Below are 19,977 nucleotides of genomic sequence, written 5' to 3'. Positions count from 1 at the left end.
CTGCCCCGGGGGGCCGCTCCCCTGCAGCCCCTGTGGCCTGTATTTTGGTCTGGGGTGACTCAGGCCAGATTAATCACTGGACATCTCTGAATAGGAAAAAGCACTTTAAAAACAAATGTCACCTCTCACTCCATTTGTCATTGCCCTCATCGGTCCCTCAAAATAAGTACCAATGCTTAGCCAGGGACAAAAAGAAAGTAGGAAACGTGACTGTTCAGAGGGTCAGTGGGACAATCATTCTAAAAGACGCAAAATTTTGTTATGGGGAAGAGACTCACAGCTCATCTGGGAAACACTGCTGTGCGGTGGGAAGGTCCTACCTCAAGAGGCTGCGAGACTGTCTCAGGTCATGAGACCCACTGGGAACACATCCAAGCCCTCATCAAATCCCACTGCCCCAGCATCTGTCCACGGAGAACTTCTCAGTACTTAAGGTCACAGTAAAAGCACCTCATTGAAATATGTCTTTAAAATTCTACGTATTTTTCCAGGTGTGCATTCTACACCCACTGGAAGCATGTTTCCATGTCAGATGAGCCCACGAAAGAGGAGAAGGGAGACACTGTGCCCACGTTCCTCTCCTAACAGTCTAGCGTGCAGCATGCAGGGAAACTCAAAATTCTCATGTTTGTTAAACCGTGCGCTGATATGCCTGTGCCAGACCTGATCTGAGAGGGTGCCGTCCCTTCGTGCCTGCCCAGTGGGAAATGCAGGCTGTGCCCCTCGAGTTTCTGATGACTGTGGGCTGAGGCGCAGTCTGGTTTCCTGATCCGATATGGGCAGCCAGTGGCCTGTGGTGTGGCAGGGGCAGCGAGGGCTGGGCGGGCAAGGGGCAGATGTGCCCAGTGTGTCTGGAAGGCTGAGAGCCTCTCTTGGTGGAAACCTCCACCCCCTCCTTCCCTGTGCAGTCGGACAGGGCTTCTGTCTCTCAGCCACAGCCCCTGGTCCCTGCAGGCCGGCTCCTGGGCAGAGGACAAGGACGAATTCAGGGATGAGGCAGTGGCCTGTGCCCTCATGGGGACTCATCCCATAGGCCCTGAAAACGCCTCCAAAGCAGCTACTCCCTTTTGCTTTCAGTGGCCTCACTCATTGTTATTGACTGAAGACAGAGCCCCGCTTTGCACTCTGTTCCTGTAGGACAAGGATGAACCAGACAAAAGCTGAGACAAGAGCCCCACAGCACATGCGGCCTCACCATGCAGCCTGCCACCAGGAATGCCTGGACCGTGTGAACTGTGTTCTCAGTCCCTCCCATCCGAATGAGAACTGGAGGAGTCCCGACAGGCATGGCTTGGCAGCCACCTAGGAGCTTTCCACAGATCCTCTGAGCTCTAAAATTCTTATGTAATGGTCTCTTCCTTTTGGTCATCAAAGTCATTGATCTGTTTCCCATTTCCAGCCCCCCTCCATGCCTATTATCAATTTAAAGAACTGAAAGTTCAATGGGATGACTCACCAATTTAGTTGGAAGAAACCTTTTGTACACAGTGCTTTGTCTGTGAACACAGCCATTTGTTCTGACCTGAATCCCCGGACAAGCCGACTGCTGCCCAGCCCCTGCCTGCTGGCCCCACAGAGCTGGCCCCAGGGCCGTGCTGCACCAGGCTCACTGAGGGGACACGAGCTTTTCCTTTCCTGCTAGGTGCTCACGAACAGGTGAACACACACACAAGTCTCCGAGAGCCCCAGAGCCAGGAAGACTCTGTAACGAGCATTCTCCCCTCACTCTAGACGCCACATACTGGTGGGCACCCAGGATTCAAAGGACCAGATGTAGCCCCAACGGGCAGCTCTGGACCCTCTAATTTCTCCCAGTGGCGGTCAGCACATCATCAAGTAACCCTCCCACCTCGGGGCCTCAGGTCACTGTAAGATTTGTCCCATGTCCTGCAGTCAAAACTGGGCTACTTGTAATTTCTGCTCTCAGACCTAATTCTGCTTCTGGAGTCTTCAATGGGCAGAAATGGCAACAACTTAACACTCTCCTCCCTACCCAGCTTTGACTTTCTGCTCAGAGACCACCCCCATACACACAGAGACCACTTCCCGACACTCAAGGCAGGGCTTCCCAGGAGCCTGAGCTGAGCACACAGCACAGGAAGGACCCCAGGGTCTCTGTGGCCTGAGCTCAGGGTGCATGAGGGAGAGACACGGCAGTCCTCCCTCCAGCACTGCCAGAAGCAGAGAACACTTCGTGCTGGGCTTGTCTCAGCATTTACTGTAAACAAGCCTCCCCAGTGTGGCTGACAAAGTCCAAAGGAAGCTGCCTGGAGATGCCCTGCAGGTCCAGATTCCCAGCCCTGTGGACAGTGGACAGAATCACCGGTAAACCTGCCACTGGGTCTAGAGGCTCCAAAACACACTTCCTACTCCTAAATTTTCCCACCAGTCCTTCCCTCGGTTTCTGGTTTCCTCCTTGTATATATCTTTGCATGTTGCCAGTTCGGGGGCCAATTACAAATATCCTGTTACGCTAAATCCTGTAGAACCCTAGTTAATCTGAGCCCGAAAAGTGATGATCAAATCTTACTAGATGAGGGATTCCTTCTTTCTGTTGTTCTAAGGATGCATATTTACATCGTTTGTTCTTAAAATATTTACCAGTAAGATACGGCAAGATACATCCATGCATTTGCTAAGCTGGGTATGGTGCTAAATGCTGCTTTAAAAACGCTGCAATCATGGGGCACCTGGGTGGCTCAGTCGGTTAGGTGTCCGACTTTGGCTCGGGTCATGATCTCACGGTTCACGGGTTCAAGTCCTGCGTTGGGCTCTATGCTGACGGCTGGAGCCTGGAGCCTGCTTCGGATTCTGTGTCTCCTCTCTCTCTGCCCCTCCCCTGCTCATGCTCTATCTCTTTCAAAAGTGAATAAACATTAAAAAATGTTTTTACAATGTTGCAATCAGGAATGATGAAAATAATGCTTACTGGCAGCACAGCAGAAAGGGGCCTTTTGAGGGGACGTAGCCAATGCAGTAACTCTTCAGGACTAATGAATGTGCTCTGGACATTCACAGACCATCAGTGTAGGTGAAAGACAAGCACACGCCAGAAGCGTGTTCCCGGAAGGGTCTGGAAGACAAGTTGATAGAACAAGCTTGGGGCATGGCGACAACCTAGCTGTCTGTTGTCCGTGGAGGCAGAAACGAAACAACACACTGTCCAACCAACAGCCTGCACTTTCTTCGTGATGTAACAGGCTTGTAGCTGACATGAGCCACGCCCTCTTATCATCTGCAGTAACAAGTATTCATTTCTTCAACCCGTGTTTAGTGAGCAGCTACTATGTTCCCAAGGCTGCACTATCACGAGTTACCTCTGCCAGGAGGGCCTTGACCAAGATACAGCAGGAGAATACACCACAGAGACATCACCTGGGGACTGGTGCTTCATCATTCCTGGGGCTTGTGCAGGAGTCCACAAAGCAGGTCCCTAAGCCTTAGGTCCCTGAAAGAAACAGCTAAGCAGGCCTGGATGAGGCCCTGGGGCCATACTGCTTCCGTAGGTCACTTGTGAGACACCTCGATTTTACACATTAGAAAACCCAGGTCCCACAGCCGACCTGGACTCCAGAGACATTTAAGGTGCTACAAGGAATATTTTACAGGGAAGGTATTTTTCAGACAATGCCAGGATACCCCAATATTCTGTCTAATTAGGGTGCCGAATGAAGTAATGCCCTTCTCAGTAGCCTGGAGGTGAACTACAACTAAGGTCTGGAAATACCATTTGCTACGACGTTGCCGCTGGATGGCACTTTGATAATAGATCGCTTTGAAACTTTGCATCTGGAAGCAGGAAAGTTTTATTTTGGGGTTGGTGGTGCAGGTGGATTCCATTAGTGAGAGTCATATTCTGGGACTCAAACTCACATTAAACCAAGACTCAAAACCCAGAATTAACCAAGGCCGTTAACCAAACAAAAGGATTTTTCAAAAAAGAGATCAAGTTTGAACTCACGTGTTTTAAAAATATGCCAAATTTGGGGCGCCTGGGTGGCTCAGGTGGTTAAGTGTCCGACTTTATCTCAGGTCATGATCTCATGGTTCATGGGTTCAAGCCCCGCATCAGGCTCTGTGTTGACAGCTCAGAGCCTGGAGCCTGCCTCAGATTCTGTGTCTCCCTCTCTCTCTCTCTGCCCCTCCTCAGCTCATGCTCTGTCTCTCTCTCTCTCCCTCCCTCAAAAATAAATTAAAAAAAATTTTTTTTTAAAAATTTAAAAATATGCCAAATCCAATAAATCCCAAACATCAGAATGTCCTCCAAGTTGAGCCTGAGTGAATCTGATGCCTGTGGGTGGGACCCGCCGGTCAGCACCGCTGTCCAGGGATGGGCCACCAACACCTCAAAGGCCAGGGCAGCACCCACACCCTCCTCAGGCCGCCTTCAGAAGCCTGTGTAAGGCCCTAAAATGGTGTCGGTTTAGGGAAACTGATGCGTGTGCTAAATCGTGTCAACCAGCTTGTGCCTTTCACTCACTGAAGTGTTTGCTGTTATCGCCGTTTACAAGCAGCCTCTGTTTCCTTAAATGTCAAAAATTCTCCAAAGCCTTGCTCCCAATGTCTTCGACAAGTCGGGACCATCTGAACTCCAGGCGGGGCAGGGCACTGCTCTGCTGAGAGGCTAATATGCTGGGCCTCCTGCCATGTTATTCCCAGGATAATCCTCCACAGATTTATGATCGGGACTTGGGTGACTTCCCAGGATCCTTCCAGGACATAGATCTAACAGTGTTATGAGGAGCATGACAAATCGTCCTCACACACAGCACAGCAGGCGCACAGCGGAGTGTGACCCTGGGTGTGAGAACCAGCCCAAGCACAGACACGCCCGGCCCTGCTCCTCCAAGCCAAGGGTGCCTCCAGCTCCCTCTGGGACCGGCCGCTGTGGGAAGTGCAGCTGTTAAGAGGGCCGGTACGACACGGCCGCCAGGGTCCCCACGAGTGTCTGCCAGCCAGTGCCCCGGGTCCAGGTCTGGTGACCTCCTCAGCCCCATCCCCCCGGGGGTGTGGGGGCCCCTGATACCTCACCCTGTCCTCCCTGCCCTCCTCTTCCTTCAGCTCTGCCCTTGAGCTCGCGTCTGCACGCAAGGCCTTCTGCCAAACACAGTCCCACCCGCTCAGCGGCCCTCTGCCTCTGCCTTTCTCTTCGGCTCCCACGTGGACTCAGTGGTCCCCACCCCAAGGCACCTCTTCCTTGGCCCTCAGCTCTGTCTCCGGCTCCTTTTGCACTTCTGGAGGGCAGCTGACTCACAGTGTCCAGCCCCCAGGGCCTCCCCGGTCGCCATCTCTCTGCAGTTGGGCTGATGGCTGCACCATCTGTGGCAACGGCTCTTCCCCTCCTCCCCTACAGCGGACACCTTCATGTCCCGCCTGGGATGTTACTCACTTAGCAGGCTGCTCCGCTCCCAGGGCCACCCTAACGACTCCTCTCAGAAGCGTCTGCCCCAAGAGCCTACCTGAGGTGCAGCTCACTTTCCAGAATCCCTCGGTAGGCTCTTTATTCTCAGCAATCCAGGCTGGGGGTCAACTCCGTTTTCCGTTCCCTGTTCCTAGCCCTTCCCCGGGCTGACGCCCTGCACTCCCAACACGTGCCTCTCCCTTTCACTGTTGGTCCAAGCCCTGGAGCTTGAGAACACAGCCAGCACCCAGCCCCCCAGTGGAAACACTCCCTCCTCTGAACTCCTGAGGAGCAGGCAGACGGGCTTGCGTGGATTTTTTAGTGTCTCAGGGTACTGAGCCCAAGGGCTCACAGGACAGAGCCGAAGTGCTGGGGAAGGGGCAGTAGGAAGGACGTGCTGCCCTTGTCATTGGGGCTACGTGGGCAGGGCCCCACCAGGCATCCTGGCTGCACCCCCACTGCCCTCCCAAACAGGCCTCTGTCCTCTCTCCGCAGGAAAGGAGGGAGCTGTGAAGAAGTCACAGATTTAAAAAGCTGTGTTAATATCTCCCTGGGATAGGAGGGAGGGAGTCTTCGGAAGTAGCTCTTGGGCTGCCAGAGCACTGCTGACTGAGTCACAGTAAGCATGCCATCCCAGGGGGGTGCAGACGTCTGGGAATGCTCTGGGCCATGGATCTGTCATCCCGGACCTCCCGGTCTCCACCTGCAGAAAGACCACAGCAGCCGGTGACAGGCCTATGTCCACACAGAAGAGCAGAGGACTGAGGGACCCCACCAGGGGTGTGATGAGGAAACTAAGGCCAAAGGCACAAGGTACCAATCAAGGTCCTGTCCCGAAACTTCAAAACCATCACTGTAGGCCAGAGAAAAGGAAATGCTGATTTAACAAATGATGGAATCCCTTATGCAAAGAGGTAGCTTCAGCTGAACATGCTGACAGTTAAAGTGAGCACTCAAGAGACTTAGGCACAGTCTCGGCTAATAGATCGTGTAGTGTCAAAGGAATCTCCTGTCTCTTTGAAGCAGACACTAAAGAGGAAGGAAAATCCTTTTCTAAAGCATGTTCTCGCTAAGATACCAAACATGGCTTTGTAAAAACAGCATTTGACTAGGAGGCCAGGGACCTGGGCTCTGTCTGCCACCAACTTTGGACGAGACTCTCCGAATGTTCTTTCGCATTTCTATACTTCGACGCGCCTTGATCCAGATCAGGATGGAGGGCTGCCCTGACATCTGCCGTGTGCACACCTGCCTCCTTTGTCCTGAGACATGGCCCAGCCTCTCAGGGACACAGCATACCTGGTGCCTCCCTCTGCCCTGCACACTGGTGGAATTTGCACAGCCTGTGCTTCTCAGATCAATCCGTGCCAGAAAGGAAGGGTCCCTCCAGCAGAAGCCTTTGTGCCAAGAGGCTGAGGAACCTGGAGAAGGGACGCCTGCAGTACAAGAGGGCGTGCGCTCACTGTCATGACAGAAGCAATACCGAGATGCAAAAGGGCTTGGCCTAGTGGCAGGGTGTCTGGGAGCCGCCAGGTGGGAGTGAATCCATCCCAGGTCTGACACAGGACATATGACGTCACTGAACAGGAGGACTGCTGTGCATAAAGTGTGTGTAGTAAATTTGCAAAATACTGGCCACTGATTAGCTTATTATCAAAAAGCATCAATTTTTCTTGGTAGTGTTCCCACCCCCCCTCACTCTGTCTTATCTCTGAGTAAAGATGATGTAAGTCCTTAATCATTTTTCTATCACTGTCAGTTTCTGGTTCCAAGTAAACTGATGTTATTGTATGCTTACATTCTCTGGTTTCCCTTCAGAAATCCTACTGCCTTTTGACTCAAAGCCCTGTTATCCCTGCTCACCCCATGCCGCTGGGGACGTGATTTGGGGTTCCGAGAGGGGGTGATCATGTTCCATCCAATTTCGCTTCATGCCTTCCTTCCTGGTATACACTCAATAAAAACATGCTGAAAAAATTAATGAAAGACAGACTCAGCCAATGTGTCGGCAAATGACAAGACAGCCTCATTTTCACTCATGCCATGATACAAGGCAGCCGCTCAAAACCAGAGGCTTGGCCACAGGGCATTTCAAAGCAGCTCCCCAGAATTGGTGCTTGACCCAGAAAACCCTACAGAGCCTTGCAACTGAACACCTTCAAATCTCCAAGTCCTTGTCAGGAAGGGCTGCCCAACAATCAAAACCGTGCAGGAGAAAATCCACCAAGGATCTGAGGGGGTCATGCCATAGTGATACTAGTTACCTTCCATCCTCCAATGGCAGCACTGGCCCCGTGCCAGGACAGCCAGCGCCAGGCAGAAACCGTGGCTCTGTCCGACGTGTGTGCACAGAGCACAGGTGCGGGGGGGCTGGGGGCCTCCACAGGGCTCTCATGCCAGGGCAAAAGACCCCAGAGACAGCAGGCTGCAGAAACTCCCGCCTGTACACACTGCACGTGATGGGTGCGCAAACGGGAAACAACAGAACGTCAGTCGAATCAGAACTTGTGCTGCCAGGGTCATCTGGAGAAGAAACCCAGCTTCATAGCCCAATTCCCACCAACCAGAAGAGCAGGAGAACATGCCACTTGTCCTGTGAGAATCTGGGGGAAGGAAGAAATTTGGGCTTAGAGGGGAACACACGAAGCAAAGAGGCAGAAGCAGTGAAGGCCATTGTTGAGCCGCTGAGCTGAGCCTTGGGGTCACCAGCACCAAGGGACTTGGGCCGGTCTTAGAAAGGAGGACAGGAGAAGTGACCCTGGTCTGAATCAGTGCAGTGTGAGCCCACTTCGAAGTCCCTTCCTGGGATTTAACCTCAGGTTATAGGCTTCTTCTTCCAAATAAGATCAGCGATCACCGTGGCTTCTAGGTGTGCAGGTATCTCACTTACGAGAAACCGATTTCTCGTTTACGATTCCTGTTGTGAGTCTAAACATAAAAATTTAATTCAAGGTAGAATCTTTCTCAGTGAGATTTTTTTCCTGTAAAAAGTAAACTTAGAGTCATTACTTTCAGAAAATTCAATAAATGATTATTGATTATTTGTATAACCAAGGCTACTAGCTGATTCTAAGGAGCTTAGAATTATGAGAAATCTAGTCAAGAAAAAAAAAAAAGACCCAGTTCAATGGGAAAAAACAGATCAGGCTATTTAATCTATCGGCCCAAAGAGATATTTGGACTAGAACAAGAGCCCACCATGTCAGTGGGGAGGGGAGGGGGAAGAAGCGGGCCTCTAGCACCACACTGACATCAGAAGGGCGGCTGCATTCTCCTTGGCCGTGCCGTGAACTTCCAGAATGCCTCCCTTCAGACCCACATGAATAGAAGACGGTGGGTACTCTGTTTACGCATCTGCTTGCGTGTCTGTAACGACCAGGGATAGAAAGCCACGAATATGGAGCTTGCTCTTCAAGGGCTCGTGCTCTGCAGGGAGAAAGACAACCACAAAGCAGATGAAGCATGTGACAGCAGGGCTCTCTGTGCACGGGCCACGCTGGCCAGAAACAGGTGCCTCGGACAGGTGGGGATCCAGGAGGAGTCTGCAGAAGAGACAGCTTCCTCACTTGATTTTCTGAAAGCGTTTAGTTCCCTTTGTGATAAAAAGGTGCAAGGAAGAGATGAGACGTAAAATGGGATGTAATCACTTACATTTTCTGTGAGAAAACCATCACAGAAATAAGAAAGCTGTTAACAAGTTATTCAGTCACATGAGGAGAATGTTTCAATTTCATGATCAGTGGCTTGAAGTCCACCGTCAAACGCTGGTGAAGTATTTTATTCACATGAACAAATGCAGGCATTAGAGCACAGCTTGTAAGCTCCCTAAAAGCCCAGGAGCCTGGGACAGACGGATGAATAGTATGTTAGAACACTATGCATCTCTTAATAGAATATTTAAATACACAGCCGTGACCAAATACATTGCTGAAGTTGAAAACAAAAAGAAAGACCGAGCACAGACCGGAGTGTATGGGTACGTGGTGCCTGGCTTACGTCTGTACAAAAGGGAAACGGGGACACATTACACACTGTGTGCGCACGGTCCTTAGGAGGTAAGGGAGGGGTGCTGGAGGTTTGGAGTGGGGAACATTAGCCATTAGACACGTTTTTGAATGGTATTTTTTCATGTGCATATATCACTTAATTTTTAATGTGAAAATTTTCATTAATTTGTTCAGCAAATCTTATTCAGTATCTTTTTAAATGCCAAGTACTGTGTAAGACCTTGGGCCGTGATGGGGACGAAATGCCCTCTCCCCCTTGAGGACAGTGTGGGGGGACAGCGAGCCGTGGTCACAACAGTCATGCTGTGGAGAAGAAGAAGGACATTCAAGCCTACTGAGAAGCCGCTGTCCTGGGACGAGCGCTGACAGTTGTGTCCCAACTGTCTTTTTGAGAATGTCTGTGAAACAGGTTTGACGGACAGGCACAGTGCCTCCCTCTGGGCTGACCCCAGTAAATGAGAGAGCATCTTTCTCTGGAGCAAAGGCTGGGCCGGAGGGCCAGCAGCCTCCCGTGACACTGAGGGCTCCTCAGCTGTGACACGAACCGTCCGCGGGCACCGCGTCAGTCCTGCAGGATCTGGGGGAAGGGAGTATGTGAACATGACACCCCAGCTGCCTGTTTGCTGGGAGCGGTCAAGTCTGTCTCTGACCCAGGGTCCCAGGCCTGCTGTCTTTGACCCAGGGTCCCAGGCCCGCAGGCATCTGTGAAACCGTGGCGGCCCAACTGGTTAGCTTGCAAGTATGGGGACTCCAAACCCCTCACAGCTCTTGACACATCGATCAAAATTAACGTAGTAAGCACCCTTTGTTTAAAAAAGTCAGAGAAAAGGAAGTCTTCTAGTGGAGCGCTTCCCATGGCCCTGGTCCTAAGTTAACATTTGCCATCACGGCCATTTCAGCCCGGCACCTTCATGGTCCAGCTCAGGGGGTGGAGCTGCCAGGAAAACCCAGGTGCCACCTCTGCTCCTCTCAGACACAGTCCACACCCCTCCAGGTCTAGGCAGGAATAATACAAAGTCCCACAGAAGTTCCTGTCCGATCTGTGCACAGGCAAAGCCTGCAGGAGCGGACTCATGCCCTCCCCACGCAGGTCAGCCCGGGCCACCGCTAGGGAGCACTGCCGGATTTTAGCTGTATTTTTAGGCACCTGTGGCCTCGGAAGGCCTCATACGTCTATCAGGAGCATTAAGTTAGTCTTGTCGATGAATTAATATTAAGTGGCAAAGCTCTAAATACTTCCTAAGCTTTTCTTCCTTATAAAGTGAACCCTTTAAAGGGGTTTAGAATTAAAATTGTTTATTTTCTCTGGATTTATGTGTTTGTGTTTGTTTTAGATTCAGCATGTAATAAAAAGAATTCCTTGTCAGATTTATACGAATTACCTTACTATAACTGAAAGCTGGTTTTCTTTGTTTCTGTTTTCACACCAATTTCTGAATCCTACAAATTTAAAAGTAGATACTACGGACACTTAATGTCTCCTCTCACTTTTACTTTTGCAGAAAGTGAGCAAACGTACGCTTTCATCCGATCAGAATGCCTTCGCTCTGCTCCTGGCTTACCTCATGTACAGTGTCTTTATTCTGGTGACTTATTACTATCTATAACCCTGGCATTTGAGGTCTGCATATTTCAAAAAGTAAGAAAAAAAGGAATTTAGAACACAAATTGTCTCTCTTTACAGAAGCTGACGGGTGGCCAGGCCTAAAGGACTGTCACAATGCCACCTGTCTCCTGAAGGGCAGCTGGCCTGTTAGCGGGCTCTTCCTGCAGACCCAAAGGTGAAATGGGTCACACGCAGATATTTTTGCTATAGAGCTAATAGTAATAATAAAAATTTTCAATTTAAGAAAATGTCTAAGGACTCACACTTTGTCATTGCAAGAAAACCGAGGGACGTTTTTCTCCACCACTCCACACAAGGAAGATGTGTGATGGCCTCTATCTAAAACTACCATGTTCTCTTTGCTCCCGCTGATGTCAAGGTGAACTTAGTGATTTTCAAAGACTCTGCCCTTACTTAGATACTGCCGTCCAGCCATCTGGTGTGGGTCACAGACAGATCACCTCTGAGACCCTGAAGACCAAGGCAGGAAGGGCGTGTGAAGGAGACCCTAATGAACGTTGGAAACGTCCTGACCCGTCTTCGTACCGTCACATGCAAGAATCTGACAGCTTTCAGGCAGTGTCTGTCTGCCCCAGAGGGGGTTTGCTTGTCTCCTGCCAAACTTTTTAAAAGAACTAGTTGCAAACTCTTAAGAAATTGGAATATTTTATGTATAAGTTTGCATTTCCGTGTTCTCTGAACACGGGAACTGGGCGGGCTGGCACCTGCATTTCCTCACGGTAACAACAGAGGGTCGTAAGGAGGAGCTGCCATCCACAGTTCCCAACATCCCCACCGTCCCATGTTGCCTCTGCCCTGCCACACGGCCACCAGCTCTCTCTTAGGCCAACACTTGAGACTCATGAAGGGCTGGCCAGGGACCAGGGGTCAGACCCGTGCCTTTGGAACAGAGTAAAACTAAAAGGACATTGTTTTGAACCAATGAATTCCACACTCCATCTATGTGAGACAACTAGGGATAAAGAATCTTTCATATATTAAAAAAACCCTGATTGTGGATCGTAACATCCTATTTCATAATGGCAGAACACCTCACTTCCCTGAACTAGTCTCATTTCCCGCCACACAGCACCCATGAGGTGAGTCACTGGCACAAACTTACAGATGCCCCTTCTGTCCTGCTTTGTCCGTTATCCAGCCGGCCCCTGGCCAACCGTGACGGGATTCCTCAGAAGGGAAGTCATGAGCCATATTCTAGTTTTTAAATGTTAAGTGTTCCTTGCTGCCCACTGAAACAGTGCCAGTTTTCTATTCGTTAACAAAATGTTCTTGATGAATGTGGGAAATCAAGAGTGACAAACAAGCCACGCTAAGCATTCTAGGAGCTTTTCCCTAAAACATCAGTTGTGAGAGAAGCAAGGGGAGGGAAGTAGACCCCAGATGCACGCGAGGGACAGGTGTGTTGTCTGCAAACAATCCATCAACAGTCATGAAATCGAGTGCAACCTGTGGGCATGTGCCAGCCACGTCAAGGCAATCTTCCCTCCCGCATTTCGGGAGTGTCTGTGCGTATCCACAGCGGATGGCAGAGGGCCTGGGGAGTCTGCAGGAATTGGACGTGTTCGGCCCCATGGAGCCTGTGAACGAATGCCCTTTGAAGAGTGGAAGAACTCACATGAAGAAGCAGGTCTGTTCATGCTCCAGGAGAAAAATTAACGCCAGCGAGTGAATGCCATTTGTGGGCAGCCTCAGAACACGTCAACAACTTGACTGTGCAATAATGGCGGGAGGGGGTGAAGTTCCCACTCTCCAGGAGTCTGTGGACAGCCCGGGGTCACCTACCGAGGATGCAGCAGACAGCATCCCATCCCCCTTCATGCAGGAGGCAGTGTGGACGGAGCTGCAGGGCCCTGGGTCCACTGGCCACTCACCAGACAATTCTTAAGTCTGCCTCTTCTCAGCATTTATTTGCCTTAGATCTCTTAATTTTCACCACAGGGAACAGACCTCAGTGGCCATGACGACTGTTTCATCTTGAGGTTCTGGCTGGCCGAACCAGTGTCTCCTCTGTCCTCACACCTGGCTTGTGGTCAGCATAGCGTTCTGCACAGGAGTGACGCCTGGTCCACATTTGCTGTGGGGCTGAGCTGCTTCATTCGCCTTTCTCTGGTCAGAGCTCTACCAGACCATTTGGAAGATGTGGCCTCAGGACCATGTGTGCATTACCAAAATCACAGATCTTTAAGGCTGGAGGAGTCCTGGGGTCACAGACCTCATTTTTCAGCCAAGCAAGCGGAGGCTCCAGAAGGGACCAGAAAGAGCACAGGATGTCTATGTTAGTAGAGGTCTGGTGCCATACTGTCCAGCATGGGAGCCACTGGCCGTGGTGAGTACCCGAAAGGTGGCGGGTCCAAACTGTAGAGCAAAATAAATGCTGGCGTTCTAAGACTTGGTATACAAAAAATGTAGCTTTCTCATCAATATTTTCTACTGATTACAAGTTGAAATGATAATGATTTGGATGTATTTGGATATACAGGCTGGGTTTCTAAGACTTAGTATACGAAAAATGTAAAATTTCTCATCAGTATTTTATATTGACTACTAGTTAAAATGATAATGACTTGGATACAAGTATTAGGATAAAGTATATTAAAATTAATCTCACATTTTTAAAACTTATTTTAATGTGGCAACTAGAGTATTAAAAATTCTCTATGTGGTTCATATTCTATTTCTTCTGGGCAGTGTTGGTCTAGAACAAAGCCCGTGTCTGTAACTCTGGTCTGAAGTCCCTCTGCAGGACACTAAACTATTTGAACACATAACATAGTCTTACTTTGATTTTAATTTGAAAATGGACAGAGAAAAAGAAAGTTGAAGGACAAAAGGTTTTTGCTACTGTTATAATTTGGGTGTTGTCACAGCACCTTTCTGAGTTTATAGACCTGGAGTTTATATAACTGGAATGTATGTGGTCCCAGCATGTGTCCTTTGACCTGGAGAAAATAAAAGGAACAAATTCACGGTATTCACAATAGGGGATAGACACAATAGCGTCTTTGGGAAAACACAAGTCTCATTTTCTTGTTTGATTTCTGACATTTCCACAATTCTTTTTTTTTTAAATATATTTGGTGGGTTTTTTTTTTTACTGTTTATTTATTTATTTATTTTGAGAGAGAGAGAGAGAGAGAGTCAGTGTGTGTGTGTGTGTGTGTGTGTGTGTGTGTGTGTGTGTGTAGGGGAGAGGCAAAGAGACAGGGAGACAGAGAATTCCAAGCAGACTCCCCACTCAGCATTCACCAAGGAGCACAACACAGGACTTGATTCCATGAACCATGACATCATGACCTGAGCCAAAATCGAGAGTCGGATGCTTAACTGATAGAGCCACCCATGCGCTCCTCCACCATTCTTAATTTGACAGAAAGAATCTGTGATGTGACTACAGTTTTTAAAGGAAAGAAATCAGATACTCATTCCGTAGAAATGGGAGTTGCTTTTGCAAAGCATAACAATGCCCATGAAATTATTTCAGTAACTGTTGCTATTATATTAAACGATGGACACCGTTACTATTAAGGATTACGGCTTTCTTTCAAAAGGTTTATTGTGTGAAGGATTCCGCCGCCCCTAATATTCATAGGAGTTTTACCAGCATTCATTAGAAAACAGTGGAAACAGACCTTTTCCTGAAGACGCAGGTGACCTTAAAACCTCAATGTTCAGAGTGAGGCATCAACTATCTGCCCGTCAGGTTATCTAGCTAGGACCATCACACTCACCCCGTGACTACCTTACCTTTGTATTTTTCTGTTTGAGTTCTTAGAAGCTCTGCACATTTTGTCTCTTCCTCCTGTATTTCCAGATGAAATCGACATTCTGGGTGAACGCTGTTCACCTGGTCAAGGTTTAAAAAAATGGAAGTGACTAAAAATTCCACCAGAAGAGGAAAGTCAAACAACAGTTCTACAGAATAAAATAAAACACCCTTCGGTTCCAAAGTGCTCCCCAAATAACACTCATTTAAAAGCAGTCACCTTCATATTTCTGGCATGGTTATGAAAACAAATTCACTTTGTGAAGGAATTCTAAAACAAACATAAAATCTAATAAAATATTTTTTTTACTGAGCAGGAAAACAGCTTACTAACATCATACACTGTATGGTGTTGGTACTAATCTGGCAGTAATAAAGCTCTTTGATCCTAATCATCTTTCAGTATTGGAGCCCTCCATTTCGTGGTCCTTGATTTAATTAAAGGATGTACATATCTCCTCACAGACCATTCTCAATGCCCACACGCTAGCCCAGACGCCTACACGCCTCACCTAAGGACCACAGCCTCTGCATCTCAACAGAGCTCTATCAGAATAACGTTATTCGTAGAGACTGCAGGTCACATCTGAAACTTTGGAATTGGTGCGAAGGAGATTTTCAGGATGATCAGAGGGGTAAGCAGGGAGACGAAGCGTGGGAAGGGCTGCGTCACTGTGGTTGCCACCAAACAAGAGGTGGTTGATTTCCCCTCCCAACAGGTCGCAGGAACCAAAGGTGTAGTTAATATTGCCCATTAACGGTGAAAAGACAAAACGACACATTTCAGCCTTAGAAGAAAATATTCTCTGATTTGCTTTCATGAAAATCCAATGTTCTCTGTTTTTATTCCCCCACCCCAAGTGCTCACACAGCAGGCTGCATACCCCCTCCCGTGTCTGACCAAAATTTTATTTTTACTCTAAGAGAGTCATGCTCTGGGTAGTATACTATGGCCATCTATACTTAATTATCTTACTATCAAAGAGGTCAGCTAGAACTCTAACCAGAAATCCAGTTTCTGAACAGAATTAAGAGGGAAACGTTGATACTTTCACCACATCTACCCTCATTTTAAAAAAGACACCAAGTGCCTCCCTGCAGCCCATTTCCGGACAACCACCAAACTGTAGAAACTCCTGGTTTCAGACAGATCGTACCTTCCTATCCGAACAAGTCAATGGTTTACATTTCAGAATTAGGAAAGTTATGTTGACTTAAAACATGTTTGTCAAGGTATAAAAAGACACTGTGGTTCCTGACATTCTTGGAACATGCAGAGCAAGGACTCACTTTGGGGCATCTTAGAAATGAAAGCTGCATCAGCCAGAATAACTCCTGGTACTTCTAACTCGCTGGCTCTTTCAAAGCATTAAAATCACTAACAAAGGTCTTGTCTAACCGCCTTCCTCTGAGGGAGGAGAGGCCGGCTAAGCCTTAGCACCAGACAGGGGAGTTAGTAGGTTCTCTGCCCCCTAAGCAGAGCGATCACCACCTTCCTACATAGCCCCGCCCTCGGCCTCACCTCCTCAGGAGGGGCTGGGGCTCGGTGGGGCCGGGACCGGCTGCAATACGCACTCAACCGGCCACAACGGCCTCGCTCTACGGGGGAAGCAAGACACAAGGCTGACAATTTTGTTTAAAAGGTCTTCAAATGACAGGAATGTCCCACTAATACAGTCATTTAACAAACTGCTCTGCAGGGCATCATTTCCTGCTGTGCTCTCGTAGCGACGAAAAGGGTATTTTTCCGAGAGGAAACTTTCTTTAGCCACAGCGTGTCCCTCGGTGACACCCCGGAGCAACTACGGGAGGTGGGGGACTCCTCACTTCCCTCCGGCGGGGGAAGCCCGTGCAGGTGGCCGCAGCCCGGTCCCCTGACCCCGCTCGGGGCGCCCCGCGCCTCGGGAAGACGCGGCCGAAGCAGCTCCGCCGGGACCAGCGCCCTGGAGGAAGCTGGGTCCCGCGCCCCGCGAACCCGGGGCTACAGACGCATCTCCCTGAGCCGCGGGGAAGGGTCCGCAGCTCCCCCAGACCCGGGGCGGGGCGCGCGCGGGCGGGCGGAGGTCTCCGGGCCAGCTCCCACCCCCCACCCTCCACCTCCTGGACGCGGGAGGGCAGCGCAGCCGGGGAGCCAGGGCGCGGACCCGGGTCGCGGGGCGCACTCACCGGGGCGAGCAGCCAGCCGCAGCAGGTCAGCAACGCGGGCGGCAGCAGCGCGGGCGCCCTCATCCCCGCGCCCCCGACGCCCGCATGGGCCGAGCCGCGGGCGCGCACCCCCGGCTCCCGCGGTCCGAGCGCCGCGCGCCCTGCAGCTGCCGTGAGGCTGCCGCCTGCTTCCCCGCCGGCCCCGGCTGCTCCCCGCGCCCCGCGGCTCCGCCCCCCGCGCCCGCGGCCCCGCCCCGCGCCCCCTCCTCCCGCTCACCGCCCCACCCCCTGCCCCCGCTCGCGCCTTCAGCCGCTGGGAAAGCGGAGAGGAGATGGCGGCGGGGGGCCGGACGCTCGCAGTGCCCGCCCGACCCCAAGTGGGGAGGTCAGGGGAAGAGCCACTGGGGAGTGACCCCCTTTGGGAACAGGCTCCAGGTGTGACCCGAGATGGGTTTGCGCCCACTTGTGTCCTCCCTGTTAAATAATAAGCGAAAAGACGCCCAGGAAAGTGTCCAGAAACCCAGTTAGGGTGCGTGTGCTACCTTCGAAGCCGGGGGAGGGGGCTAGGGGTGGGGGTGGGTTGGGGCAACTGGAAATTAAGAGGAAAATCGGAGTGCCGGCAGGTGCAGAGGCCTGAGACAGAAATGAGCACTTCCTGAAGCATCGCGTCGGCTTTTAACTTCCCAATGGATTATTTTAGCATTACAGCTAGTTGCTGGGTAGCTAGCAATGAAGAATGAAACAGATAATTTTGTTGTGGTTTTGACTTTTCCTTTGAAAATAATTTCAAACTTACACAGAGGTTAGAATAAGAAAAGTTCAAAGAACACCCTTTAAAAAATTATTTTGGGGGCACCTCTGGGTGCTCAGTCAGTTGAGCATCAGACTTCGGCTCAGGTCACGATCTGATGGTTCGTGGGTTTGAGCCCCAAGTCGGGCTCTGTGCTGACAGCTCGGAGCCTGGAGCCTGCTTCCGATTCTGTGTCTCCCTGTCTCTCGCCCTTCCTCTGCTCATGCTCTGTCTCTCTGTGTCTCTCAATAATAAATAAACGTTAAAATTTTTTTAAAAATTATTTTTAGGGGCGCCTGGGTGGCGCAGTCGGTTAAGCGTCCGACTTCAGCCAGGTCACGATCTCGCTGTCCGTGAGTTCGAGCCCCGCGTCGGGCTCTGGGCTGATGGCTCGGAGCCTGGAGCCTGTTTCCGATTCTGTGTCTCCGTCTCTCTCTGCCCCTCCCCCGTTCATGCTCTGTCTCTCTCTGTCCCAAAAATAATAAATAAACGTTAAAAAAATTATTTTTAATGGTTATTTTTGAGAGAGAGGGAGAGACAGAGTGCGAGCAGGGGAGGGGCAGAGAGAGAGGGAGACACAGAATCCCAAGCAGGCTCCAGGCCCTGAGCTGTCATCTTTTATTTAGATTCAGCTATTAAAGTTTTACCTCATTAGCTTTTTATCATTTGTGTCCTCTGACCACTCCTCCCCCTCCCCGCATGTATCCATTAATACCTATGAGCCATCTGTCTATCGTCTATCTATCTGTCTGTCTGTCTATCATCTGTCCTGCTGGGAACAGTAGGAGAGGCCAAGATCTGGATGCTCTATGTGTGCAGTTTGGGGTCTAGAAGCTTATTGATCCTGGGTCCAGTTTGACAAACATTTCTTTTACTCACTATTCAACCCTGAGCAAGGCAATGAACTTTGAGCTATATGTCCATTTGTAAATGAGAATAAGAGTACCTGCCTTCCACCTCAGAGTGTGGCTGTAAGAACCAAGATCATTAATGCATGCATATATGTTTTGTTGTTGAGGGCCTACACTCTAAACATTACTACATCGGGTTCAGGGCAAGACACAAGGTGTCTTCCCATGTCTGAGTTCGTCTGACGTGAAGGAAGCGGGATGACAATGAGATACAGGCTAATGGGAGAAGGAGGAGTTGGCTTCTTGTGGGAGGGGCTTGGAGGAGTGGACACTTAGGTGTGACCGTTCAGAGGAATGGTTACAGGTGGGAGACCAAGACTAGAGAGTGGAAAGCATCTCAGATAAAGACCTTGGGCAGAAGCACAAGGAACAATGAAGGTGCTGCCAGCATCGGAGAAATCATGAAGTGTGGCCAATTTGGGAGGCTTGAGAACCTGACAGATAATCAACCCAATGGGCAGCAAAATCCATACTGTATGAGAGCCACAATTATACACCCTGCAGATGGCACGCACAGCCAACTGTTCTTTAGTTCTGACTGTTCTTACCTTGTTCAGAATTCCCCCTGATGGTGGGATGGGTGGTGCTGTCCCTTTTGGATAAATGCGCACTCTCCCAGGAATGTTCCCACTTTCCTTGAAGAAGGGCCTATGTGTTCTCAGAGCTAGGAGAGGAGTTACTATGTGGGGGCCTGATGCGGTGCAGCATTGGCCTAGTTTTCTGGGCCTCTGGCACTGGACTTACTGACCGTGTTGTGCTGATGCCTTGCAGAAGTGTTGGTGCCTATCCTGGGCTCTGGTCACAAGGGCCCAACCTCTGCCTCCTGCTCCCCCAGGTCTTCTGACCACACCTGCCCTCGGCACCTGCACTTGCCAGTGGAGAGGGCACCCAGGAGGGGGTGGGAACTGTAGAACACATTTCAGCTGCCCTCCCCACCTGCTGCCTGGACACCTCTTCTGCCAGCACTCCTTTGCCCACACAGCACACATTTTCTGGCACTGTTTCGCCTGTGGCTCCCCTGGGTTTTCCAGGCTCAGCTCTGAGTGGAGAGAACCAAATCTTTCATGGTGGAAGCTTGAGCAGATTACAAGCCCAGAAACCTATTGATTCAGTGAGGGGAAGCCTCAGATCTTCCTGGTCAGAAGGGAGTGAAATCGCTCACAACGAAATACCAAAAGAGGAAAGTAAGCTTTGAATACACATGACTCTGAAGTCCTTCTGGTTCCTCTGCCGAGATGAGTAATTCTGGGCACCAGAGGTCATTCCCACACCCCCCCAAGGCCATTGTTAACTTGTACCTGTGAGGAAATTCGCCATTTGCTGTATCCCAATT

At 50.2% G+C, this 19,977-nt stretch overlaps 1 protein-coding gene across 2 annotated transcripts in view; it reads right to left on the bottom strand.

Moving 5' to 3' along the window:
• VIPR2 (vasoactive intestinal peptide receptor 2) overlaps positions 1-17,160 on the bottom strand; it is a 70,417-nt gene extending 53,257 nt beyond the window's left edge. For both annotated transcript variants that reach the window (XM_086685085.1, XM_086685094.1), the window contains exons 1-2: positions 16,965-17,160; positions 14,780-14,879 (exon numbers count right to left, since the gene is read on the bottom strand). In XM_086685085.1, the coding sequence (XP_086541211.1) occupies positions 14,780-14,879; positions 16,965-17,027 (163 nt within the window). In that variant the 5' untranslated portion in view covers positions 17,028-17,160. The remainder of the gene's footprint in view (positions 1-14,779; positions 14,880-16,964) is intronic.
• Between the last annotated feature and the right edge of the window lie 2,817 nt (positions 17,161-19,977).

This window comes from Puma concolor, chromosome A2, assembly GCF_028749965.1.
Source record: "Puma concolor isolate L17-30 chromosome A2, mPumCon1.1.hap2, whole genome shotgun sequence".
Lineage (NCBI taxonomy): Eukaryota > Metazoa > Chordata > Mammalia > Carnivora > Felidae > Puma > Puma concolor.
Note: the sequence above shows the minus strand (reverse complement) of the source record. Positions and strands in the feature narration are given on the sequence as shown.